The sequence below is a fragment of the Pan paniscus genome, chromosome 6 (assembly GCF_029289425.2).
Source record: "Pan paniscus chromosome 6, NHGRI_mPanPan1-v2.0_pri, whole genome shotgun sequence".
In the NCBI taxonomy this organism is placed as follows: domain Eukaryota; kingdom Metazoa; phylum Chordata; class Mammalia; order Primates; family Hominidae; genus Pan; species Pan paniscus.
The window spans coordinates 80,849,850-80,877,720 of NC_073255.2; the positions used below are offsets into that span (position 1 = coordinate 80,849,850).

A 27,871-nucleotide genomic window follows, 5' to 3' on the forward strand; every position below is an offset into this window, starting at 1 on the left:
ACAGGCCCCTCCCATCACCGCCGGCCCCGCCCACTGCCACCACCCGACTCCCACAACCAGACCTGCTCCACCAGCCCCTTCCAGCAATTCCTACAATGAGTGGCCCAGCTGCATCCTGCCCCCCACTCAGCTCCGCCCCCACTCAGCCACGCCCAGCTGCATCCCACCCCCCGACTCAGCTTGGCCCCACACAGCGCCATCCCACCCGCTCCCCCAGCTCCCCGCCCCACCTCCCTTCCCAGCCCCGCCCCCTTCCGCTCCCTCTAAGTCCTGAGTCCCGTCTCTCCCGCCCCAACTCCGGGTGCCCCCAGCTCCGCCCCAGCCACCAGAGGAGCTGCCCACAGGAGCTGCCCCTCACAGCAGCCCCACCCCGACGCCGCTCACACACCCCTACCATGGGGCATTTACCCAGTGCCTGCCGTGTCGCTGCACCCTCCTGCTCTGAGGACGCAGTAGGGCCACGATGACACACGGGCGCAGGGTGGGAAGAGGGTGGATGCAACAAGATTGTGCGTGTCTCAGGCAGGGGGCAAAAAGGAATGGAACAGAGGGCGCGCAGAGGCGGGGGGCAGTTAGAGGACCCCTGTCCCGTTGGGGGCCTTTGACGCGGAGGTCTGCAGGACAGGGCCGGGAGTGCAGCCTGGGGACAGGTGTTCCTGGCCGGGGGCTGCTGTGAGCTCAGTGGTCATGTTTGAGGTGCTGGAAGCCGCGATTAGGGTCACGAGGCTGGGAGGGAGGGCCTTGGGGTGGGCAGGCTGTGGGTGTTTTCTTCGTATGGCCATGAGCCGCTGCCCGGTGTGAGGCAGGGTGGGTCAGGGCCATGGTGGGCCACCCCGTGAGGGTGGGCAGGGCTCTGAGCACGTCTTTTCTGCGGGGCCCTTGGCTCCATAAACCACGCGACATCAGTGTGCCGACACAATTCTGCACCCACTCTGGCTCAGCCACACCACAAAATCTACCAGGCAGCGACAGGAACCAGGACCTCCCAGATGGGAGTCTGGAAGCTCCGGGGCGTCTGGTCGACCTCAGCACCAGGCAGAGGGTTGCAGAACGCCCCCAAGGGGAGAAACGAGCCAGGCCCACGTGGGTCTTGACCTGGGCTTCCGCTTCCTGCCTGGGCAGCACTGACCCCGGGCCGGTCCAGGCACAGAAGGAAGAATGGGGGGCTGGGGGAGATCTGTCATGTAAAGAAGAGCCAGCAGCATCTTAAATGTTGCTTAAGTGTCCTGGTCCTCCAGGACTTTCCACATCTTGGCTTCCTGCTTGGTTTGATCACGACAGAGAATAACCTATGGTGTGGTGGAAAGAAAGGTGCTGACTTTGGATTTATTAGTGAAGGTTTGTGATGCTGACTTGGTTTCTATCCAGACTGTGTCAGATACTTGATGTAGGAACTTCTCATGTTTATAATCACAACCGCTTAACAAGGAGGGAGTTACTAACCTCACTTAATAGACGAAGAGACCAAGGCTTCAGTATATATATATATATATTTTTGTGACAGAGTCTTGCTCTGTCGCCTAGGCTGGAGTGCAGTGGTGTGATCTCAGCTCACTGCAACCTCTGCCTCCTGGGTTCACACCATTCTCCTGCCTCACCCTCCCAAGTAGCTGGAATTACAGGCATGTGCCACCATGCCTGGCTAATGTTTGTATTTTCAGTAGAGACAGGGTTTCACCATGTTGACCAGGCTGGTCTCGAACTCCTGACCTCAGGTGATCTGTCTGCCTTGGCCTCCCAAAGTACTGGTATTTACAGGTGTTAGCCACTGTGCCCAGCCAAATGCTTCAGTATTTAAATAACCTGCCTCCCAGTCACCCAGCCAGTGTGTGCTGGAACTAAGATTCAAACATAAGTCTGTCTTTCCATCAAAGCACATATTCTTTCCATCAACCATGTGGCCCCCAGCCCCAGGGCACAATGCTGGATTTTATCATATCACTAGGAAGGGCCAGGGGCCAGGTTCCAAGTGGCTTGGTGGGTTTCTGCGTCTGAGAACTGGAGCTGGTGAGGCAGCGACTCCTTCGCTGTTTTCCAACGGCCACCACGGCTTTGATCTTGACAGCAACCAAGATGTATCGCCCCACTTTGCAGATGAAAAAACTGAGGCCCAGAGAGGTTGATTCAATGGCTCAGGCAGAGTACCTGTTTTATGTTGGAGCTGGAAATCAAACCCTGGTCTGCCAAAAACATACCCAGGCTCTTGGCTGTGTGTGGCATGGACTTGCCTACCACATGGGCATGGCCAGGCCCCTGTGGTACACTGGAGAGATGAGCCTTGTTTATTTCAAAATACACAGCACTTCTTGGCCAGGCGCAGTGGCTTACGCCTGTAATCCCAGTACTTTGGTAGGCCAAGGCCGGCAGATCACTTGAGGTCAGGAGTTCGAGACCAGCCTCAGCAACATGGCGAAACCCTGTTTCTACTAAAAATCCAAAAATTAGGCGGATGTGCTAGCATGTGCCTGTAATCTCAGCTACTCAGGAGGCTGAGGCATAAGAATTGCTTGAACCTGGGAGGCAGAGGCTGCAGTGAGCTGAGATCATGCCACTGCACTTCAGCCTGGATGACAAGAGTGAAAATCCATCTCAGAAATAAAAAATACACAGCACTTCTTAAGGCTCAGTTACCATCCCCACAGATGATCTGAAGTCCAGTCTTTCTGATTCACACCTTGGTGATCTGGGGCCCTTGTGCAGTCCACATCCTTGTCTCCCTCTGTGCCTCCCACCTGGCATGCCAGGTACCCTGTTGTGCAGCACATGGGGAGGCACCCACTGGACAGCTAGTCTCCTGGTGCACCCCCCACCCCCACGCAGGTCCCCAAAGCCTGCTGCAGCCCAGTGCACAAATTACTATTATCCTTTTTACTGTGAGCTTGGTGAGGAACAGTGGTGGTGAATAGACCATGCTGTAGTGAGGTTTTGGACTCGACACTGTGCGGGCAGTATGCCTTAGAACAGTCATAGCATGTTCTGTGCCCATTGAGTGCTAGACCTAATTATAGACATTTGCACACCATCCTATTGAAAACTTACAAGAGGTTGGCCAAGCACAATGGCTCACGCATGTGAGCTCCCAGCTCTTTGGAAGAGGTGGCTCCCTGCACTTTGGGAGGCTGAGGTGGGAGGATCAACTGAGGTCAGGAGTTTGAGACCAGCCTGGCCAACATGCAAAAATTAGCTGGTCACGGTGATGGGCCCCTGTAATCCCAGCTGCTCAGGAAGCTGAGGCAGGAGGATCACGTGAACCCGGGAAGCAGAGGTTGAAGTGAGCTGGGATCACGCCACTACACTCCAGCCTGGGCAACAAAATTAGAGTCCGTCTCCAAAAAAAAAAAAAAAAAGATATTCATCCACAAAAAATGAAGTGTTCTCTCTGTGTTGCCCAGGCTGGTCTCAAACTGTTGGCCTCAAGCAGTCCTCCTGCCTCAGTTTCCCAAAGTGCTGGGATTACAGGTGCACACCACCATGCCTGGCTAATTTTTTTTGTTTGTTTTTGTTTTTGTCTTTTGAGATGGAGTCTTGCTCTGTCGCCCAGGCTGGAGTGCAGTGGCGCAATCTCAGCTCACTGCAAGCTCTGCCTCCTGGGTTCACGCCATTCTCCTTCCTCAGCCTCCTGAATAGCTGAGACTACAGGCGCTTGCCACCACGCCTGGCTAATTTTTTTGTATTTTTAGTAGAGATGGGGTTTCACCGTGTTAGCCAGGATGGTCTCGATCTCCTGACCTCGTGATCCACCCGCCTCGGCCTCCCAAAGTGCTGGGATTACAGGCTTAAGCCACCGCGCCCGGCCAACTAATTTTTATTTTTGGTAGAGATAGAGTCTCACTCTGCTGCCCAGGCTGGTCTTGAATTCCTGCCTCCATTTCCTAAATTGTTGGAATTACAGGCATGAGCCACTGCGCCCAGCCTTGGGGCCCATTCTTGTCTGTGGGGCTGAGGGGACTTCATCATTTAGAAAAGGATCTTTTAAGTCATCTCTTTTAAGAAACCTCATGGCCCATTTGCATACTGAATTAATTAAACTCGTCGACCTGACCATGTTCCTCAGGACTGGGCTGGAATTTCCCTGTGTTAGTGGAAGAGGGCATGGGGAGAGGTCTGAAAGTCGTGGTCCCTGTGATACAGTGCCAATGAGTGGAGGAACACTAAGGTTTTTGGGTTTTATTCTAGTTTAGACAAAATGACATGCTTGGAGTGGTTTTATTTATTTATTTATTTATTTAGGCAGGGGGGACAGAGTCTTGCTCTGTCTCTAGGTTGGAATGCGGTGTCATGATCTCGGCTCACTGCAACCTCTGCCTCCTGGGTTCAAGCAATTCTCCTGCCTCAGCCTCCCAAGTGGCTAGTATTACAGGCTCCCACCACCACGCCTGGCTGATTTTTGTATTTTTAGTGGAGACAGCGTTTCACCATGTTGGCCAGGCTGGTCTAGATCTCCTGACGTCAGGTGATCCACCCACCTCGGCCTCCCAAAGTGCTGGGATTACAGGTGTGAGCCACCATGCCAGGCTCAGCGGAGTGGTTTTAAAACACCGATGTCCACAGGGCTGGTTCCTTCTGCTGGCCGCAGGGGAGAATCTACTGTGTCCCTGTCTCAGCTTCTGGTGGTTTCCTGGTCATCTTTGTCTTGTAGATCATCAGCCCAGCCTTTCCTTTGTCTCCCTGTGACATCCTGTCTATGTGTCTGTCTCTGTGTCCAGGTTTCTCCTTCTTATCGGATCCTATTGGACGAGGGCCCAGGCTAATGACCTTGCCTTATCTTGATCACCTACAGAGACCCTAGTTCCAAATAAGGTCATCTTCACAGGTATTGAGGGTCAGGACTTCATCATCTTTCGGGAGACACAATTCAACCTGTTACAGCCCCGAAGTGTGCCATGTAAATTACCAAACCCCACATCCCTGGGAATAACCTAGTTGACAGGAGGACAGACTTCAGGATCCTTCCAGATCCCAGCCCTTGCCTCCAGGAGATGCAGCCACCTAGTACCCTCAGTCGGAATACCTAGGAAGTGAAGGGCCCTCCCTAGGCAGATCCTAAGCCAGGAAGAGAAGCCTCTGTGTGGCTGTCAATCAGTACGGACAGCAACCAGGGCATCTGCCCAGCTTTCTGGACAGGCTCTGCTACCCACCTGCCTCTCTTAGAAGGGCCCCAGGGAGTGTTCCAATTCATCTGGAGAAGCAACTCCAAATCCGTTGCTTACTCCAGACATCTATAATATGTGGGCTTAGGTACAGTTGAAACAGTACCATTTAGACAGTTCCCAAAATTTGTAATGGATATTGAGACAGATACATGATACAACAGGGAAAGAAAGCACAATGCACAATCTTACGTATAGGTTGATTTTGAATATGTACATACACACACCCGTTTTAAGCAGCTTGATTGAGATATAATTCACATACCATATAATTCACCCATTTAAAATCTACAGTTCATTGACTTTTAGGATATTCACAAAGTTGTACAGCTGTCACCACAGGCAATTGCAAAACATTTTCATCACCCAAAAGGAAATCCCACACCCTTCAGTTGGCATCTACCAGCCCCTCCTTCCTGCCCACCCCCAGCCCGAGACCACTCTAATGTATAATACATCAGTCTCTTGTGTGTCTGCATTTCATGTCACTTATTTATTTATTTTTTTGAGACGGAGTCTCACTCTGTTGCCTAGGCTAGAGTGTAGTGGCATTATCTCGGCTCACTGCAACCTCCGCCTCCCGGGTTCAAGCGATTCTCCTGCCTCAGCTTCCTGAGTAGCTGGGATTACAGGTGCACGCCACCACACCCAACTAATTTTTGTATTTTTAGTAGAGATGAGGTTTCACCATCTTAGCCAGGCTGGTCTCGAACTCCTGACCTTGTGATCTGCCCACGTTGGCCTCCCAAAGAGCTGGGATTACAGGCATAAGCCACCGCACCTGGCCACAATGATTTTTTTTATATAATTAGGAAAACAAATTTAGAAATACAGACCTCACAGTCTGATTCCTGCCTGTGAGTGGCACATTGTAATAATACTTTTAATTTATTTCTATATACTTGATATTTTTCTGATCACACAATGAGCATGAGTTGCTAATAAAGGGGGAGGGAGTTATTTTAAAAACAAAGGGCGGTCATGTCATATTAATAGTCCTTGCAGGCAAGGCATGGTGGCTCATGCCTGTAATCCCAGCACTTTGGCAGGCTGAGGCGGGTGGATCACCTGAGGTCGGGATTTCAAGACCAGACCAGCCTGGCCAACATGATGAAACCCTATCTCCACTAAAAATACAAAACAAAAAAACTAGCTGGGCATGGTGGCGCACTCCTATAGTCTCAGCCACTTGGGAAGCTGAGGCAGGAGAATTGCTTGAACCCAGGAGGCAGAGGCTGCAGTGAGGTGAGACTGTGCCACTGCACTCCAACCTGGGCAAGAAAGCAAGCCTCTATCTCAAAAAACAGTCCTTGTAGAGTGCTCTGAAACTCTACTCAACACCAAATTCACAACTTTGTGTGTGTGTGTGTGTGTGTGTGTGTGTGTGTGTGTGTGTTTAATTTAAGACAGGGTCTCACTGTGTTCCCCAGGCTGGAGTGCAGTTGTGTGAACACAGCTCACTGCAGCCTCGAACTCCTAGGCTCAGGCAATCCTCCCACCTCAGCCTCCCAAGTAGCTGGTATTATAGGTGTATTGCCACCCTGCCCAGCTAATTTTTTTATTTTTTATTCTGTAAAATTTTTATTTTTAAATTTTAATTTGTAGATACCTCATTATTTTTCCCAGGCTGGTCTTGAACTCCTCAGCTCAAGCCATCCTCCCATCTCACCCTCCCAAAGTGCTGTGATTACAGGTGTGAGCCCCCACAACTGGCCCAGAATCACAGCCTTAACTTATCAGGTTGGGGGGCGGGGGGCAGGGGGCCGGGGGGGGCACTGAATGTGTCTGAGTTCCAAACAACTGACTTTCAAATTGGAATCTTAGTGCACAGCTTGTTAGAAGTTGGAAATGCTTGCATTGCACTAGTCTGCTATGCATTTGATTTTCTAGGCCCAGCTCCAACTAGCCCTCATCCCCTAGTCCTGAGCACCCCACATCCTTAATCAGGGGACCTCTCTCAGCCCTTAACAAACTGCCAGGTGGCTCAGGTGAGAGGCCCTGTAATTAAACCACATCTTTTGCCTCTTTAATAACATCAGAGACAGCATAGTTCTAGGAAGGGACAGAAGGAATATATAATTTACTGTCCTTTGCCTGAGCCAGTATGAAATTGGTGCACGTGCCGTCTTGCGTGTTTCGGCTGTAGAGCGTGATCTGTTGTCTCAGCAAGTGTGCAGGTAAGCTAAATATTCTAATAAGTCGGTCCAACCACGGCAGGCTCTTTGCATGTGCATCTGGCACAGCTGAAGAATAGACGTCTACACTGGAGGAAACTGGCTCAGCTAGTCAGTTCACAAAACAAAACAATACTGGCCACCATCACAAAACCTCGCCAGTTACCTAATCTGGAATCGTGGGCATCGTCCTCGATTCGCCTTGTTCTTCTGGGCCTCACATCAACTGTGTGTGCCACTGCTCTTTCCAGCCGCCCTCTCGTCCTCCTCAACACCCACAGCCACTGCCCAGCACGTCTCACTTGGATGAGAGCAATGACTCCAGAGTGATCTCTTCCTGCCCCCTCCTGTGCTCTTTTCTCCCCGACTGCTGCCCAGGTGATGAGGGTCACCCTGCACCACTTGCCCTTGTGCCCCTCACCATCTGACCCCATTTGCTTGCCCAACTGCGTCACCCACAGATCCCGCATATGTATCCACGTTCCCATCTGGCAGACTCTCGTGGGTCCCCTATCCCCCATGGTGCGTTGTAGCCCCATTGGTGGGCTCTTAATCTGGACTCCAGGAATGGAGCACAAGCTGACATGTGAATGAGTGTCTCAAAACAGAACACGTAGGTCGGGCGCAGTAGTTTAGGCCTGTAATCCCAGCACTTTGGGAGGCTGAGGCGGGTGGATCACCTGAGGTCAGCAGTTTGAGACCAGCCTGGCCAACATAATGAAACCTCATTTATACTAAAAATACAAAAATTAGCCAGGCATGGTGGTGGGCACCTGTAATTCCACTACTCATGAGGCTGAGGCACGAGAATCTCTTGAACCCGGGAGGCAGAGTTTGGAGCTGAGATCGCGCCACTGCTCCCCAGAGTGGGAGACAGTGCAAAACTTTGTCTTAACAAAAAAAAAAAAAAAAAAGGAATTTTATGAAATTCTTTGCTCCGGGCATTTGAATATGTTCTCCCATTTACATGTGGTGTCTTACCCATCCACTGGGGTGAAATACTTTTCAAGACTCTGCTCCAAGGTCACAGTTTTCCTGCCTGAGGTTCCCTTCTCGATGTCCCCAGGGATTTAATTACTTCTTAATTACATATCTGTTTCCCTCCTAGACCCTGAGCTCCTGGGGGTAGGAACTGTCTCTTCCGCCCACCCCCAGCCCCCTAGCAGTGTCTAGCACATGGCCAGCTCTTAGTACTTGCAGAAAGAAGAAGACCACGAAGGGCACGCACGCCAGACCATTCTCTATGGAAGACCCACCCAGTGTTCCCTGCTGTATAGTGAATGGCTCCATATTCCCAAATCTCTGCTCCTCCCTCGTTTACCTTCAAGAAAGGGGCCTTTTTGCGGGTTGCAGGCATTTCCTCTAAGAGGTCGAAGCCCAGTTGTCAAGCATCTACGCGGAGGAATCAGACTTCTCCTTGCTGCAGGAATTCACTAGATGTGTAATGCTTTGTAAATTACCTCTTGACAAATGACAAATGTTGAGCTCTTTGTTTTTCTTTTCTTTCTTTCCTTCCCTTTCAGATTGATACATTATTAAAAGAAGCAAGGAAGCTGAAGCAGCTTTCTTGAATGTCTACAAAAGATTGATTGACATCCCAGGTAAGCCCCAGCACTGATGTCCCACCTGTGGCGGACATTGTGTCTGGTGAGTCGGTGAGTTTGGGGCTCATTCTTCTTGGCTTTCCTAAGGAAAATAAATACACCATCAGTGGCAACTTCCCCGAGGAAACCAGGGAGTGCTGCACGCGTGAATTCTCCACAACCCAGACTTTGGATATAGAGGGAAATTGGTTGCACTTGTTGAAGTACTCACATAATCTCCAGAGGATGCCTTCGTAAAAGCAGAAACTGAAATCTCTGGGGCTACAGCATAAAACGCTGCATGTCCTGCAGAGAAGATGCAGACCTGGTGTGTGTGTGCTGTGCAGAAGTCCCTTGTACTGCCCAATGCCATCTTTAGGACTTTAGGAATGGCCCTACTAAGACACCTGGAGTGTCCTGCTCCCCTGCCAGGTCAACCAAGATCAGTGGCCCCTAGACAAGCCTTTCACTTAAGGGTTATGGGCAGAGGGTAACTGATAATCCCTGCAGCTACAACCAAGGATACCAGTTGTTTCTTTTATTTATTTTTTCCTAATTTTACTTATTTAATTTTGAGACACGGTCTTGCTCTGTCACCCAGGCTGGAGGGCAGTGGCGCAATCTCCACTCACTGCAACCTGCACCGCCCGGCTCAAGCAATCCTCCCATCTCAACCTCCCAAGGGGCTGGGAGGTGCATGCCACCATACCCGGCTAATTTTTGTATTTTTACTAGAGACAGGGTTTTGTCATGTTGGCCAAGCTGGTCTTGAACTCCTGGCCTCAGGTGATCCGCCCGCCTCAGCCTCCAGAAGTGCTGGGATTACAGGCGTGAGCCACCGCACCCGGCCAGCTGTGGCATCTTGAGATAGCCTCCCAAGGCCATCAGATAAGAGATTTTGGAAGTACAGAATTCTCCAAGGGCTCACAGCAGCACTGGCAGGGGGCCCCTGTTCCTAGACTGCTGCTCTGTGATGTTTGTAGATGTCTCTAGTGAAAAGTCAGGGACAGTGGACGATGCACACAGTTCAGAGACCCTGACTCTGGTCCCATCTGTCCCCAGGTGTGACCCCACAAAGCCCCTCCCTCGGCCACAGCACCCACCTCACTAGTACAACAACAGGATCGGACCAGATGCCAGGCAGGATGGAGGAGCCAGCCCATTTGTCAGCCTCTTGCACTTTCTTGCCCAGTTCTACTTCCCAGAGTCCTGGATCTCTGATACTGTCTCCCAGCAGGGCCTGTTTGTGGAGTGGCCTTCAGGCACGGCTGCATCCAGGGCACCCGGCAAAGCATGAGTAGTGATGGGAAGAAGCTGGGTGGCAACATTGTAACGACCTGGGTTTGATTCCCCACTCCATGAATTATGTAACCTCCAGCAGGGCAGGAGGTTTCCTTACTCGGGCCTTAGTATTTTCATAAGTGAAATGAAAGAATGCCATACCTCGCCTGTAATCCCAGCATTTTGGGAGGCTGAGGTGGGTGGATCACTTGAGGTCTTGAGTTCGAGACCAGCCTGGCCAGCATGGTGAAACCCTGTCTCTACTAAAAATACAAAAATCTGCCAAATGTGGTGGCGGGTGCCTGTAATTCCAGCTACTCAGGAGGCTGAGGCAGGAGAATCACTTGAACCCGGGAGGTGGATGTTGCAGTGAGCCCAGATAGCGCCACTGCACTCCAGCCCGGGCAACAGAGGGAGATTCTATTTCAAAAACAAAGAACGCCATGCCAGTCCCTGGCACAGGACCTGCAAGGCACCTGGCATCACCTGGCACATTTGAAAAAGGTCTGCTTACCTCCCCTTGCTTAAGGTCTCTCCCCACTCTAAAGAATTCTGTCGCTTTCCACGATGAATTTGTAAAAATCGTTATCTGCACTGCAAGACCTACTCATCCATATTAGCATGCCACAGCAGGGAGAGCCAGGTGCAGGGTTTTGTTTCCCATCATCTTCCTCAGGGACCCTAAATTTTAAAATCTGCATTAGTCACCACTGAGGTGCCGCTAATACGGTGGCCAAAAGTCCAAGTTCAAACCATTACAAAGCTGCAAATGCCTTCATAGATGTGTCTCTAAAAGTCAACACTGGGGCCTGGTGTGGTGGCTCATAGCTATAATCCCAGCACTTTTGGACGCCAAGACAGGCAGATCACTTGAGGTCAGGAGTTCGAGACCAGCCTGGCCAACATGTTGAAACACCGCCTCTGCTAAAAACACAAAAATTAGCTGGGTGTGGTGGCAGGCACTTGCAATCCCAGCTACTCAGGGATTACAGGCGTGAGCCACCATGCCCAGCCATTTTACCAACTTTTATAAATTAACTAGGGAGATAAATGTATGTTTCTTTATATTTAATGCAACTGCACAGAAGAAATGTGTCATTCTTCTCCTTTGTTCCAAGCATTTTGTACTCCAATTTTTCTATCGCTATCACTGAGGCAGGAGAATCACTTGAACCCAGGAGGCAGAGGTTGCAGTGAGCTGAGATCGTGCCACTGCACTCCAGCCTCGGCGACAGAGCAAGACTCCGTCTCAAAAAAATTAAAAAATATGTAGTGTTGAGAATGCTTGCTATCAAAATAGCCTGAAGCACAAAAGCACAGCTTATTCTTGAAATTTTATGGGATAGCCTATATTTTTACCTTTTCACTTCTTCTTATTTGGACAATATGTGCTTCGATGCATTTCTGTGATCTTCCCATCCCTAAAAAAAAATCTCTGCAGGCCGGGTACGGTAGCTCACACTTGTAATCCCAGCACTTTGGGAGGCTGAGGTGGGTGGATCTCGAGGTCAGGAGTTCAAGACCAGCCTGGCCAATATAGTGAAACCCCCCCCCCCCGTCTGTACTAAAAATACAAAAATTAGCCGGGCATGGTGGTGCATGCCTGTAGTCCCAGCTACTCAGGAGGCTGAGGCAGGAGAATCACTTGACCCTGGTAGGCAGAGGCTGTGGTGAGCAAGATCATGCCCCTGCATTCCAGCATAGGCAACAGAGTGAGACTCTGTCTCAAAAAAAAAAAAAAAAACTCTGCAATTTGAAGGATTTGCTGAATATATAGATGACCGGCTGCTCTGTGGTTTCCATGGAAAGCCGAAATGTAATTACAAATCCAATTTCCTATGGATTTTTACAATGGAAAATGGACCAGTTGTGTTAAGTGGCTAATTCTTTTTGCACACAGATGGTTGATTGTCATTTTCTTATAGTAGCTTTCTGAATTTTTGCGGACTGCCAAAATAAGAAGAAAAAGTTGTATATAAAAATTGCTCAATTGGCCGGGTGCAGCAGCTCACACCTGTAATCTCAACACTTTGGGAGGCCGAGGCGGGAGCGTCATTTGAGGCCAGGAATTCAAGACCAGCCTGGGAAAAACCATAAGACATCATCTCTATTTTTTAAAAAAAGTTTTTTTTTTTGAGACAGAGTCTCGCTCTGTCCCCCAGGCTGGGGTGCAGTGGCGTGATCTCGGCTCACTGCAAGCTCCACCTCCTGGGTTCATGCCATTCTCCTGCTTCAGTCTCCTGAGTAGCTGGCTGTACAGGCGCCCGCCACCACGCCTGGCTAATTTTTTGTATTTCTTTAGTAGAGACAGGGTTTCACAGTGTTAGCCAGGATGGTCTCGATCTCCTGACCTCGTGATCTGCCTACCTTGGCATCCCAAAGTGCTGGGTAAAAAACAAACAAAAAAAAGCTTTAAAATAGCTCAAATTTAAGTACATTAAAGAAGGACAGAGTCTTTAGGAAATGGTAGACTAACAGGTCATCTATGTAGAAGCCAATAGAGTCAGAGCTGAGTCCCGTGCAAAATAAAGTCTACATGTTTAAAACATTTATTTATTTACTTATTTTTTGAGAAAGGGTCTCACTCTGTTGCCCAGACCTGAGTGCAGTGGTATGATCTCGGTTTACTGCAACCTCCACCTCTTGGGTTCAAGTGATTCTCCTGCTTCAGCCTCCCAAGTAGCTGGGATTACAGGCACATGCCACCAAACCCAGCCAATTTTTGTATTTTTAGTAGAGACAGGGTTTCACCACGTTGGCCAGGCTGATCTTGAACTCATGACCTCAAGTGATCCACCCACCTCGGCCTGCCAAAGTGCTGGGATTACTGGCGTGAGCCATCACACTTGGTCTAGAAGTTTAAAACATTTAAATTGACCAAAAAAAAAAAAAAAAACAAACACAAACCCATAAAGACACTAGGAACAATTTTAGGTGGATATTTATACAATAAGGGGGTGGAAAAAAATTGTTTAAGGCATGATGCCAAAGTAGAAATCACAAAGGGAAATTCAGAGCTTTATGGAGATGGATGGGTGGGTGGATACATGGATGGATGGACAGAGGGACATATGAATTTAGACAGACTGGCAAAAATATTTGCAATGTATATAACAGAGTGTGTGTGTGTGTGTGTGTGTGTGTGTGTGTGTGAGAGAGAGAGAGAGAGAGAGAGAGAGAGCATGCCCTTACAGAGCAATAAAAAAGAAGTTTCATTTCCCAATAGAAAAACCTCTGTATTTTCAGTTCCTTACTAGACATTTCTACCATAAGCATCTCAAACTCAGCTTAACTTGTTATTCTCCATAACTTCCCCCTTCCCTATAGTCAGCCCCTTCTGCTTTTTTCCTCTGCCCAGCGATACCTGCTCCTCCTTCATTCCAGAAATGGATGGTATTTCTTCACTCCTTTGTGAGCCCTCCTGTCTAATTCATGTTAGTTCTGGCAATATTGTACATTCCCAACTTCATTGCCTCTCTTACTACTGTCATTTTAATGTGTTTTCCTTTTCTTTTCTTTTTTCTCTTTTTTTTTGTTTTTTCTTGAGACAGGGTCTCTCTGTGTCACCCAACCTGAAGTATAGTGGTACCATCTCTGCTCACTGCCACCTCCACGTCCCAGGTTCAAGCGATTCTCCTGCCTTAGCTTCCCAAGTAGCGGGGATTACAGACACCCACTACCACACCTGGCTAATTTTTGTATTTTTAGTAGTGACGGAGTTTCACCATGTTGGCCAGGCTGGTCATGAACTCCTGACCTCAAGTGATTCACCTGCCTCAGTCTCCCAAAGTGCTGGAATTACAAGTGTGAGCCACCATTCCTGGCCTTAATTTGTTTTTCACCTCTTGGTCTCACTTCTTCAAGATCTTCCAAACTTGACCTTGTGCCACCAGTTTCTCCCTGGACGAAACCGCCCTCCATGCATCTGCTAAAATTATCTTTCTAAAATATGTCTGATCCTGCTAAAACCTGTCCCACTTAAAATCTCTCCGTGGCGCGCTCTCTCGTCTCTAAGGGCAAGTCCAAAATCACAGCATGATGCACAGGCACTTTGGGATACAGCCCTGCCTTCCCAGCCTCATCTTATGCCAAATTGAATTTCCCCGTCTTGTGGAATCCCAGGCCCTTTCCCCAGCTCATCTCACAGCTGGTTCCACCTTTCCTGACAAGCAGATCCTGCCCTGCCTTGCCTGCTCCTGTGCCCACACTTACCTGCTCTGGTGAAAGAGGGCTCTGGTCTCCCCCATTCTAGGGGCTCTTCATGTGGGGTCTATAGAGAGAACCCGAGAGCTTCACGAATTGAACCCAGAAAAAATATATCTTTATTTCCATCAATGTCTAACTGCAATGTAGCATTTCCTTCCATTGCAAATGAAGCCCCCACACCGAGCTAATTGCAGACCATGACCTTGCTGCGAGTGGAAATCACAGAGGCTTTCACGTCTCATTCCCGTGATTGCAGAGATCACAAACGCTGTTTGGATTCATCTTCAAAATGTCAGCGGTTCTTAGATATTTAGTGCAACAGTAAAGAACAGTTGTTCCTATATCACAAATCTGGTTTTAGAAAAGTATTGTCCGGGCGCAGTGGCTCATGCCTGTAATCCCAACACTTTGGGAAGCCAAGGTTGGCAGATCACTTGAGGTTAGGTGTTTGACCAACATGGTGAAACCTCATCTCTACTAAAAGTATAAAAAATTCACTAGGCGTGGTAGCAGGCCTCCCAGCTACTCGGGAGGCTGAGGAAGGAGAATCACTTGAACCCAGGAGGTGGATGTTGCAGTGAGCTGAGATCACACCACTGCACTCCAGCCTTGGGCAACAGAACTAGAGTCAGTCTCAGAAAAAATAAAAAATAAAAAATAAAAAAAATTGCAATAACTGCACTTCAAAATAGTTGTTTTCCTTGGTCTTTAAAACATGATTAGACTTACTTCCTATAATAGACTTATGGACTTAAGTCTTTAAAACATTGTGAATAGACGCCTGTATTCTTTACAAGACTTCCAGAGGGGACCATGGCAAAGGAAGGGTTAAGCATCTGCGTCAGATTAACAGAGCCTTGATAGCTGTGGCCGGATCCTCCTCTGTCTTTGCCCCACCACTTTGCACAGTGCCACTTTGTACCACATGACTTTTTATTTGCTTGTTTGTTTTGAGGCAGGATCTAGCTTTGTCACCCAGGCTGGAATGCAGTGGCACAATCACCACTCACTGCAGCCTTGACCTCCTGGGCTCAAGTGATCCTCCCACCTCAGCCTCCTGAGTAACTGGGACTACAGGCAAGTGCCAGCACACCCAGCTAATTTTTTTTATTTTTGGAGATGAGATCTCACTATGTTGCCCAGGCTGGTCTCGAACTCCTGGGCTCAAGTGATCCTTCCACCTCTGTCTCCCAAAGTGCTGGGATTACAGATGTGAGCCACAGTGCCTGATCCCTATTTATTTTACTCTCTCTGTGTTTCCTTATATCCTGTGAAGATGGGTACAGTGGGAACTGGGTAGTAATTCTACACATATTCTGGATTTTAGCTACTCACTCACATTTATGATTACTTTACCTGTCAATTAATTGCCTTTCTTTTCACTCGAGTTTTAGTGATTTTCACTGTCCAGAAGAATCATATATAGTTGACATTTGAACAACACAGGGGTTAGAGGCACTGACCCTCACACAGTGAAAAATTCAAGTACAACTTTTGACTCCTCAAAAGTTTTACTGACAGCCTGTTAGTGACCGGAAGCCTTACCAGTTACATAAACTGGCGATTAAGATGTTTTGTAAGTTACATACGTTATATACAATATTCTTCCAATAAAGTAAGGTAGAGAAAAGAAAATGTTAAGGAAATCCTAAGGATAAGAAAACACACTTTCTGTTAAGTGGCAGTGGATCATCAAAAAGGTCTTCATCCCCGTTGTCTTCACATCAAGTAGGCCAAGGAAGAGGAAGAGGAGGGTTGGTCTTGCTGTCTCCGGTGACAGCAGAGGAGGAGGTGGAGGAGGTGGGAGGGGAGCCAGGCACACTCAGTGTAATTTTACCAAAAAATATTCAAGGTGAAGTGGAACCATACTGTTCAGACCCATATTCAAGGGTCAACTCGTGTGTGTGTGTGTTTGTACAACCACACATAAATAATAATATATATAAATAAGATAGGTCCCATCAATCTTATCCTTAATCATTTCTCATATGGTTTCAATGATGGAAAATAGTCTTTTCAGGTTGGGCATGGTGGCTCATATCTGTAAATCCGGCACTTTAGGAGGCCAAGGTGGGTGGATCACTTGAGGTCAGGAGTTCAAAACCAGCCTGTCCAACATGGTGAAACCCTATCTGTACTCTAAATACAAAAATTACCCCAGTGTGGTGGTGAATGCCTATAGTCGCAGCTACTTGGGAGGCTGAGGCAGGAGAATCCTTGAACCCGGGAGGTGGAGGTTACAGTGAGCTGAGATCATGCCACTGCACTCCAGCCTGGGAGACAGCATGAGGCTCTGTCTCAAAAAAAAAAAAGAAAACAGTCTTTTCTCCTCAATCCATTTTCTTATTCTTCAGTGATTTATTGTATCTTTAACTTGTCTGAAGTTTATTATAGCATATAGAGTAATATCTGTTTCTTTTTCTTATTCTTTAATACTCAGTTTGCCCAATAATATTGATGACTTCTTCCCCCGATAAATAATATCTGACAAATCGGGCATAATTACACATACATCTGGATTTCTGTCTGTAATTTCATTCTATCAGTCTAGTTTTTTGCTCTAATAAGTGCCACGCTCTTTTGATGAAGTCTCCTTGTTTTCTATTTCAATATCTTGTATAGCCAGTTTACTATTGTTGTTTTTACTTTAAACAAAAACAATGACCTTTAGTATTTTGGGCACCTATTTTTTCTCTATGCATCTCATCATTTTACCAACTTTTTTTTTTTTTTTTTTTTGAGACGGAGTCTCATTCTGCCACCCAGGCTGGAGTGGCAGTGGTGTGATCTTGGCTCACTGCAACCTCTGCCTCATGGGTTCAAGTGATTCTCCTTCCTCCTGCCTCAGCCTCCTGAGTAGCTGGGATTACAGGCACCCACCACCATGCGAAGCTAATTTTTGTATTTTTAGTGGAGGCGGGGTTTCACCATGTTGGTCAGGGTGGTCTCAAACTCCTGACCTTGAGATCTGCCCGCCTTAGCCTCCCAAAGTGCTGGGATTACAGGCGTGAGCCACCGTGTCCAGCCATTTTACCAACTTTTATAAATTAACTTGGGAAAGAAATGTATGTTTCTTTATATTTAATGCAACTGCACTAAGAAATGTATCATTCTTTTCCTTTGCTCCAAGCATTTTGTAATCTGATTTTTCTATCAATGGAATTTATACTACATTATTTTAATTCCCACATGCTTATATGTTTATCCGTGTTGTAAATGAGAAAGATCTTTTATTTCATTTTGTGGATGTTTATTACTGGTATAGGGGAGTTTGTTATTTTCTTGTCTTTACCAAGAAACATAGCGCTTTGCTGAACCCATGATTGTCCCAGTCCATTTGCTCAAGTGAATCCCTTGGATTGCATGGGACTGCATTACCTACAAGTAGTGAATGTGCACCCTTTGTGACACTCAGAGCCTCTGATCCTCTTCTTTCATTCCTGTTTTCAAGAGGAGCATTCTATTATAGCTCTGGGAAGAATTGTGGAGGCTCTTGGTTTAAGTCTGTGTCCTTTTCCATGTTAACCAAATGCTCCAGTGATTTCCCCTCTGTAAATTGAACTGTGAGGTGGTTTCTAGATTCCACGGGATTAAAACCCCACAACTGTGTGAGATTCTCCTAGTGGGGTAGTTAGTTTTCTATTAGGTCAGTGCAAAAGTAATTGCAGTTATCGCCATTAAAAGTAATGGCAGGTTGGGCGCGGTGGCTCATACCTGTGATCCCAGCACTTTGGGAAGCCAAGGCAGGTGGATCACCTGAGGTCAGGATTTCAAGACCATCCTGGCCAACACAGCAAAACTCCGTCTCTACCAAAAAGTACAAAAATTAGCTGTGCGTGGTAGTGGGTGCCTGTAATTCCAGCTACTGGGGAGGCTGAGGCATGAGAATTGCTTGAACCCAGGGGGCAGAGGTTACAGTGAGCAGAGGTCATGCCACTGCACTCTAGCCTGGGCGAGAATGGTGAAAGTCCATCTCAAAAAAAAAAAAAAAAGAAGTAGGCCAGGCACGGTGGCTCATGCCTGTAATCCCAGGACTTTGGGAGGCTGAGGCGGGTGGATCACCTGAGGTCAGGAGTCCTAGACCAGCCTGGCCAACTTGGTGAAACCCCGTCTCTACTAAAAAATACAAAAATTAGCCAGGCATGGTGGCAGGTGCCTGTAATCCCAGCTACTTGGGGGGCTGAGGCAAGAGAATCGCTTGCACGTGGGAGGTGGAGGTTGCAGTGAGCCGAGATCACACCACTGCACTCCAGCCTGGGGTACAAGAGTGAGATTTCATCTCAAAAAAAAAAAAAAAAAAAAAAAGTAATGGCAAAACTGCAATTACTTTTGCACCGACCTAATAGTAGGATTACACTTTTATACAGTACATTTCATTCCATTTTTATTTTACATATTTTATAGATTTTCTTGCTTATTTAAGAGAAGTTGAAGCTCATGTTTCTATTTACTGTGCTGTTTAGCATTTCTTATTTCTCCCTAACATTATTATGCCACGTATAACATTGGTTAGTCTGGCTTCAAACCTTGCCTTAATTAGCCTTTTAAAAAAATCTAGTTGGCCAAGCACACTGGTGCACACCTATAACCTCAACACTTTGAGAGGCCAAGGCAGGAGGATCACTTGAGCCCAGGAGCTGGAGACCAGCCTGGGTAACGTAGCAAGATCATCTCTCTAAAAAATTAAGTTAGCTGGGCATGGTGGTGCTCACCATAGTCTTAGCTACTTGGGAGACTGAGGAGGGAGGATTGCTTAAGCCCAGGAGGTCAAGGCTGCAGTGAGCCAAGATCGTGCCATTGCACCCCAGCCTGGGCAACAAAGTGAGATCACATCTCAAAAAAATATATATATAGCTAATCATTGCGTTTTTACTCAAAATGTGTTTCTACCACCCTTTTTGGATTTTTTAAAAAATATGTATTTTATTTTTATGGGTAAATCTGGCCTAATTACATTTACTGATATAACTTTTTAAAATTATTATTATTGTTATACTTTAAGTTCTAGGGCACATGTGCACAACGTGCACATCTGTTACATATGTATACATGTGCCGTGTTGGTTTGCTGCACCCATTAACTCCTCATTTACATTAGATATAACTCTTAACTGAAATTTCTCTTTACTGTTGAATTGTTGATGCTTTTCATTTTTCTAGTTCACAGTATCTCTGCCCTAGGCTTTCTGATCCATTTAAGGAAGATTGAGTGAACAGCTTAATTGACCCTGTGAATGTCCCCTGAGCCTTCTAATCAGCCCTGCCTTGAGTCTCCTCTTGTTACTGAAATTCCCTTTCTGATGCAGAACCATTGAGCACTTCTGAAACCTTTTCAAAACTACATATTTAAATTTTCTTATCATACTGTACTGTTATTAGATTACATGTCTAGTATAGCAGCAAATCATACTTCATTATATTAGCCTTGCTACCTCCCTCTACAATGAAACCTGATCTTTTATAAAATACTCTGGACCTACAGATTCCCGCTGCTGAATTCTTTAAAGTTACCTGGATTTCAATGATTGTCTACTCCCTTTACAAAGCTGCTGTTGTTTAGCAGGATTATCAGTTAGTGGTGAGAATCCTTTATTCTCTATTATATGGTAAATATTTTTCACCAACTTGGGGGATGCCACGCAGATCCCATGGGGTTTACACACATAGACAAAGACGTTCTTCTCATCATTTGTTTTAAACAATCGAGCTGCCATTTTAACTTTCACTAAACTCAGAAATTTACCACCTGGGCTGGGCGCAGTGGCTCGCACCTGTAATCTCAGCACTTTGGGAGATCGAGGCAGGTGGATCATTTCAGGTCAGGAGTTTCAGACCAGCCTGGCCAACATGGAGAAACCCCATTTCTAGTAAAATTCAAAAATTAGCTGGGCGTGGTGGTGCACTCCTGTAATTCCAGCTACTTGGGAGGCTGAGGCACGAGAATCACTGGAGAGGGTGCAGTGAGCTGAGATCGCGCCACTACACTCCAGCCTGGGTAACAGAGAGAGACTACATCAAAAAAAAAAAAGAAAAAGAAAAAAGAGGTATTAAGTGGAATACCTTGGTCTATTTGGACTCTTATAACAAAATAACATAAACTGGGTGACTAAAAAACAACAGATATTTCTTTTTTCACACTTCTTGAGGCTGTAAGATCTCAGGTCAAGATGCTCACAAATTCAGTGTTGATGAGAGCCCATTTCGTGGTTCATAGATGGTGCCTTCTTTCTATGTCCTCACATAGTGGAAGGCACACAAGAACTCCGTTGAGCTTCTTTTATAAAGGCACTAATCCCATTCATAAGGGCTCGGCCCCCAAGACCTGGTCACCTCCCAAGTGTTCTGCTCTCCCTGATCTGTATCATATACAGACTCTCTTGGATTCCTTACCAATTGCTTGAGAGATCACAGTGGGTTTGTGGGGAAAAAGTTTTCAAGATGATGGATCTTTCCCAACTTCTACAGCTGTCAGCGGTCTCCCAATCCCAAAGACCGGCCCCACTTTGTCTTTAGGAATGTATTGATTATTCCAGCTTTACTTGTCATAGTGGTGTCTATTTGCATCTGTCCTATGTAAGTGCATCTGTCCTCTTTCTCCTTGCAGGTGCTTGTTTTCCCTCACATTTTGACTCAGTTCTTGGCAACCTGGTTGCTATAAAAATAAAGTCATGACTTTGAAGTTAGTTTGGTTCTTTCAGTGTTGTGAGGTTAGGAGCCTATTCCATCCCAGCTCTCCAAAACCCAGAATTTCTGGGGGGTTGAAATTTTAGGCTTTCTCTTTGAATTGTAGTTTTATCTTATTTCAGTTACAATTTGCATTTTCATAATGATTAATGAGACTAAGCTTTTTTTGTGTAGTTGACTGTACCTTTGGATTTTTTTCCCAAATCCCTTTTCATTTCTTATTTTCTTTATGGTTTTGGAAAATGTAGTTTACATAATTGCAGCTTGATTTTTTCCTCAGTTAATGGCATGCTTAATGGAGAGAAAAAAGATTAACTATATTTCCCTTTTTAATTACTGTGCTTTTTTCTTTTTTAAGGAAATATTTTATTATATTAAATTTTAGTGTTATTCTACTTAGCTATTCCTTAAATATTATAGTATTTTGGATTTCACATATAAATCTGTAACACATCTTGAGTTTATTATGTATAGAGTAAGTCTGTTTTCTCTTTTTTGTTTTTTAAGGTAAAAATCACATAATATAAAATTAATAACTTAACCATTTTAAAGCATACAATGCAGTTGCTTTTAGTATATTCACAATGTTCCAGGACAATTTCATCCTGTCCCTTCTAAAAACCCATTATGCATAAAGTTATTACACCCTATTCTGCTTCCCTGAGCCCTAATGACCACTCATCTGATTTATATCCCAATTGATTTGCCAATTCCTGATGTTTCATGTGAATAAAATCAGGTAATATTTGTCCTTTTGTGCACTTAATGCTTTCAAATTTCACCCACATTATACCATGTATAAGTACTTCTTTCTTTGTTATAGCTAAAAATTGGGTGTCCATTTATGAGTCAACAAGCACATGGATTGTTTCCACTTTTTGACTGTATGATTATTACTGCTGTAAATATTCATGCACATGTTTTTTATTTGAGCACCTATGTTTTGTAAAATTAACAGCTGACTTAACAGAAACAATGGAAGGCAAGAGGCAGTAGAATAATATATTCAAAAGATGCAAAGGAAAAAAACTGTCAGCCACCAATTCCTTATCCAGCAATTATTTTTCAAAAATGAAGATAACACAAAGACTTTGCCAGATAAACAGAAATATTAACTGAAGTTGTTGCTGCCAGACCTACCATACCAAAACAAAAACAAAAACAAAAACACTAAAATAAATTCCTATGGCTAAAAGCAAGTTACACAAGACAGTCATTTGAATCCACATTTTTAAAAAAGCACTGGTATAGGTAATATTAACATTATAAAAGACAGTAGAAATGCATGTTTTCTCTTTATCATAAATTGTTTATAAAATAATATGTGTATAATGGCTGGGCACGATGGCTCACACCTGTAATCTCAGGTTTATAAATATAAACACAAAACATATATTTTTATACACATGTATATACATATATACACAAAAATATAGTGATTACATTTTCAAATGCCTGTCTTACCAGATAGGTATTCCAGAATTTCTGTTTCAGGTCCAAAAATATGTCATCCTTTCCTTGGAGAATGCTCATACCTATTTGCAAAACCCAAAAAAATTTTTAAAAGATTCAGTAGAGTACCGTATAACAGTTCATGTTTAAGTTTCCCATTCCAAAATGCAAAGTAACCATCACTATCATCCAACAATATGACCCTTTGACCCAACAGTGAAAAGAGAACATAGACAGGCGCCGTGGCTCAAGCCTGTAACGGGAGGCTGAGGCAGGCAGATTGCTTGAGTCCAGGAGTTAAGAGACCAGCCTGGGCAACAGGGCAAAACTTCATCTCTACAAAAAATACAAAAATTAGCCAGGTGTAGTAGCGTGCCTGTAGTCATAGCTACTCAGCAGGCTGAGGTGGGAGGATCGCTTGAGCCTGGGAGGTGGAGGCTGCAGTGAGCTGTGATCATGCCACTGCACTCCAGCCTGGGCAACACAGCAAGACCCTGTCTCAAACAAACAAACAAAAAAAGAAAACATAATCTCCACTCTAAAACTAGATAAATTTTAAAGGAATGATAAATACGAAGTGAGAATAGCAGAGTATAAAAATTATAGCAGAACGATTATTTTTTCAAAAACTAACAATTCACAAAAACAATCAGGTTACAATAGTGGGTCTATTGGTTACTTTCTCTACCTTCCAAACATTTTGTGAAATGTTGAACATTTGAACATTTTGAAATTTTAATTTCTGTCTTTTTAAAAAAGCTAGTGGGCTGGGTGCGTGGCTCATGCCTGTAATCCCAGCACTTTGGGAGGCTGATCTGGCGGATCACCTGAGGTTGGGAGTTCAAGACCAGCCTGACCAACATGGAGAAACCCCGTCTCTACTAAAAATACAAAATTAGCCAGGCATGGTGGCATATGCCTGTAATTCCAGGTTCTTGAGAGGCTGAGGCAGAAGGATCGCTTGAACCCAGGAAGTGGAGGTTGTGGTGAGCCAAGATTGTACCACTACACAACCCAGGATTTGGAGGTTGAGGTGAGCTGAGATTGCACCACTGTGCTCCTGACTGGGTGACAGAGCAAGACTCTATCTCAAAAAAATAAAAATAAAAAAAGGCCAGTGGACCCAAATACTCTGGCAACTACAAATGTTCCATCAGTATTACCCTATTCAAAATTTGAAAGTGGAACACCAATTCACCCTTCCTAAAAACACTTTGATCTTCAATATCCCTGAAGAGAAATTCACAGCCTGGGCAATATATCAAGACCTTGTCTCTACAAAACTATTTAAAAACCAGCCAGGTATAGGGGTGCATGCCTGTAGTCCCAGCTACTCCAGAGGCAGAGGTGGGAGGATCGCTTGAGCCCAGGAGGTCGAGGCTGCAATGAGCTGTGATCACATCACTGCACTTCAGCCTGGGGAATAGAGTGAGACCCTGTCTCAGAAAAAGAAAAGGAAAAAAGTAACAATAAATTCAGGTAGCAAGGCAAAGCTCTCCTATTTTAGGAAGGTTGTAAAACTGAGAGTACTTTAAAAATTCTTTCCAATCCCCGATTAGGAGGGAGGGAATATAAGAGCTTTATTAGTTAATTACAGACGATTCTTACATGACCCAGCAAAATATTGGTAATACTGTGTTCCACTTACCCAGCATTAATTAAATGCTATGTACTTTATGCGCCTCATTTCATGTGCCCCTCCTTACAATTCGCTAAGGTGGGTAGAGTTACAAAGGAGGAAAAGAGCTTAGAGAGGTTAATAGCAGACAGAGTTCAACCCAGGTGTCTGATTCCCAAGCCAGAGTTGTTAATCTGTTACGACTCTGGTTCCCCAAGGTAGCCCCAGCACAAAGATCAATTGATTCCTGCAATTTCCATGTAAAGCCTTACGCAAACCTCCACTCTATCCCCTTCCACTTCCCCTTTCATTGAAATGTGAGGTAAGGGAAACTGAACCAGAAAAACTGAAAACCGGCCAGGTGAGGTGGCTCACACCTGTAATCCCAGCACTTTGGGAGACCGAGGTGGGCAAATCACTTGATGTCAGGAGTTCGAGACCAGCCTGGCCAACTTGGCGAAACCCCGTCTCTACTAAAAACACAAAAATTAGCCAGGCGTGGTGGCGGGCACCTGTAATCCCAGCTACTCAGGAGGGGCAGGAGAGGCAGGAGAATCACTTGAACCTGGGAAGCTGAGGTTGCAGTGAGCTGAGATTGTGTCATTGCACTCCAGCCTGGGCAACAAGAACAAGACTCCGTTTCAAAAAAAAAAAAAGAAAGAAAGAAAGAAAAGAAAAACTGAAGACCAAAGCAAAGCTGGAATCTGGCCAGGAATCTGTATCAGAGAGCTTGGCCTGGACATAGGTTCAAGTCTTGTTAGTAACTCAGCATCTTTCAGTTTCAGGCAAACTGTCAAACTTCCCACCATGAGAGCATCAAGTGCCTGGATTGTGTTGTCTTTGGGTGAGTCACAGAACCCCTTTGAGACTCAGTTTCCTCATTTGTAATATGAGAGTATTAAGAACAATCTCAAGTGTGAGGGCTCACGCCTGTAATCCCAGCACTTTGGGAGGCCAAATGGGCAGATCACTTGAGGTCAGGAGTTCGAGACCAGCCTGGCCAACTTGGTGAAACCCCATCTCCATTAAAAATGCAAAAATTAGGTGGGCATGGTGGTGTGCATCTGTAATCCCAGCTACTTGGTAGGCTGAGGCAGGAGAATTGCTTGAACCTGGAGACGCAGGTTTCAGTGAGCTGAGACTGGGCCACTGCACACTCCAGGCTGGGCAATAAAGCGAGACTCTGTCTCAAAAAAAAAAAGAAGAAAAAGAGAACAATCTCACTAGTTGTTTGAGGATTAAATAGCATTCTGGTCCCCTACCCCTTCACCAGTGTACCAGGTTCCTGTAACAGGTGCTAGGAAGCTGTTTGCAAATCTAGTCTGCAAATCACACACCGGGAACAGGCACAGACCTTCTGATAAAACAGGAGGCCCTAGCTCTCAGGCTGTCTGTTCTCCTGACCCACTGACCCCATCAGCCATGTAGTTGGCCGCAATGACAACAGGCAACCAGGTGGTTTGTGTTTCTGGTGGGGTCTGTAGGGAGAGGAAGTGAATCCAACTCTTAAAAATAAGGCACACGGGGCAGGGTAGGTTTCTTCAAGATGGTGGCTTGTCTGACTTCAACCTGGTTTAGAAAGCACCAACAGCCCTTAGGAGAAGTTCCCTCCCATTTGGGGGGAAATCTGTGATCCCCAATCCCAAGGTCAGGCTTAAGACCCATAGAGATTTTCTCCCCAGTTACCCACCCCATCCCCTTCAAGGCTATAGAAATCGCAATGATGCTAGAGGCCACAGGGCCCCTCCTGTGAGCAGACGGGGGATCTCCAAAGATTACAAGAATTTAACCAACTTGAGCGATCAGCCTGTTTTACAGCCTCCTGACCTCAACCTGTTCTTCCCCAACCCTGGGTGGAATGAGGTCACCCTGTTTGTTTAAATCAGCTCCTAAGTGACCCCAGGTTACTTGTAGATGAACCCAAGTTAACTCTCCTCATTACCATGCTAAAGTCTTCACCCCGGGAGAAGCTATAGCTTCATGACTATAACCTATGCAATCTATGCAGCCTATGTGCTAGCATCATGACTCACTGGGACCCCTACTCTACATGCAATCATGCACCCTCTCCTTTCTCCATCACCCTATAAAACCCTCCTGTCTCTTTCTCTGGGGGACACACTACTTGGGAGAATACGCCCAGTGTCTTCCTTTCTTGTGCCAAGTAAAACTCCCATTGATCAAAATCCGCCTCTTGGTGGAGTCCTTTGTGACTCGTTAAGGGAATGAACCCCGGTATTTTTCAGGTACCATTTCCATTGTTCTTATTGTATGCAGTAGAGAAGGTTTCCACAGTCAAGCCCCTGTCCCCCACACCCCAGGCCCGGGTCGGATTTTCTAAGGAGAGGGTTCCCTGAACCCTCACAGGTATATAGTCCTCCATGGCAAGGATCCAAGGTCCCTTGATGTTTTCCGTGAGACCCCAGGGGAAAATCTTGTTACCAAACCAGGACTAAGCCCCTGGGCATGAATTTGCTGAAGATCCAGGCCCAACCTCAGATTCCACCTGCTCTGCCCCTCAGGGTCACGGATCCCCTTGCATTTTGTTCCTGTGTTGGCCCCGGGGCCCCAGGCGTGGATTTTCTGAACAGCAGGTCGGTTCCTTCCCTGTCCCACGACTGGTTCACGGTCATTGCAGCTGCTACGGCCTTGAACTGGGATCTCCTTTATTTTCCTGTGGGCCTTTTTCAGGGGGCAAAGACCTCCGCAGCCCTGCCTACCTCCAGCCTTGGCCTACACCCAACCCCAGAGTCTGAGCCCCGACCCTAGTCCTCTAAATTCCTGACCTGGTGGACCTCTGGCTCCCCAATTTCTCGGCTCCCCAGCCAGTGCCTCCTGCAACTTTTCGCAATCAAACACCCCAGCCTCTAGCCTTTGCCCTGGCCCTTCAGGCCTCTGAAGCAGCTCCGGTCTCAGAGCCCCGGCTCCTGCCCGGGTCCCCAGGCTCCTGCAGCGCCCTCCCTCCAGCCGCTTGATCCCCGAGTCCCGGCCTCCAGTCCCCCAATACTGGGTCCCACCCCCCAGGTCCCCTCCCGGCCCCTCACCGACATAGAAGGCCGAGACCGCGATGGGCGCACCGACCACCTGGTCGCACAGCAACTTGGCCAGCACGGCGTGCGGCGCTCGGCCCGGGAGCGCGCGCTCCAGCAGGCCCAGCCACACGTAGTTGAAGTTGGCGTGGAAGGTCACCACCAACGTGGCCACGCGCCGCGTCTGGCGCCAGTTGTCCTCGCGGCCCTGCAGCCGCTGTTGCAGCGCGTCCCCGGCCGAGACAAGCGAGCCGTAAAGCAGCACGTCGGTGGGCCACGGGTGGCGCCGGGCCGCGCGCGACAACGCCGGCCACCAGCCCGCCATGTCCGCGCTGTGGGCGCCCGCGATCAGGAGCCCGCGTGGTCGGCGTCTTCCTGCACCGCGTCCGGGCCTCCCCAGCCTCCAGCAGCTACTGCACTGCAGCAGCCCGCGCCTGCATCTGCCCCCTCCAGAAGCTCCGGAGCGATTGAGCGACCCACACACACCCAGCTCGCGCCGTCCAATCCGGAGGCCACGGGCCGTCCTGGGGGCTGAACGTTTGAAAGGTGCCCGGCCCACCCCCATGCATGGGTCCATTGACACAAAATACCGAGAACAGGCAAAGCCACAGAGGCAGAAGGCATGGGGTTATTTATTTATTTATTTATTTTTATTAATTAATTAGATATTTTTGAGACGGAGTCTCGCTCTGTCG

The 27,871-nt window shown here is 46.8% G+C and overlaps 2 protein-coding genes across 11 annotated transcripts in view; one reads left to right on the plus strand and one right to left on the minus strand.

The window, feature by feature from the left end:
- Positions 1–2,028: 2,028 nt before the first annotated feature.
- Positions 2,029–27,753, minus strand: LOC129392955 (mpv17-like protein). 9 transcript variants are annotated; one of them, XR_008625944.1, is made up of 4 exons: positions 27,192–27,753; positions 22,542–22,612; positions 9,140–16,687; positions 2,029–9,010 (listed from the first exon to the last, which is right to left on the minus strand). XR_008625944.1 is itself a non-coding variant. In XM_055115009.1 (3 exons), exons 1-3 carry the CDS (start codon positions 27,751–27,753, stop codon positions 8,993–8,995), a joined length of 651 nt encoding a protein of 216 aa, XP_054970984.1. In that variant the 3' UTR covers positions 2,029–8,992. The 9 variants fall into 9 exon arrangements, 5 of the variants coding, with proteins under 5 accessions (XP_054970984.1, XP_054970980.1, XP_054970982.1 ...); XR_008625945.2 differs by lacking the exon at positions 2,029–9,010 and adding an exon at positions 20,165–20,402 and having other exon boundaries at positions 9,017–16,687; XM_055115009.1 differs by lacking the exon at positions 9,140–16,687.
- The window catches only part of LOC117980998 (putative nuclear pore complex-interacting protein family member B2), a 33,622-nt gene continuing 33,373 nt past the window's right edge, over positions 27,623–27,871 (plus strand). Inside the window, exon 1 of one of the 2 annotated variants that reach the window (XM_055114993.2) lies at positions 27,623–27,722. The gene's annotated coding sequence lies outside the window, so the exon portion shown is untranslated. The remainder of the gene's footprint in view (positions 27,723–27,871) is intronic. The other variant, XM_063605755.1, reaches the window with a different exon arrangement.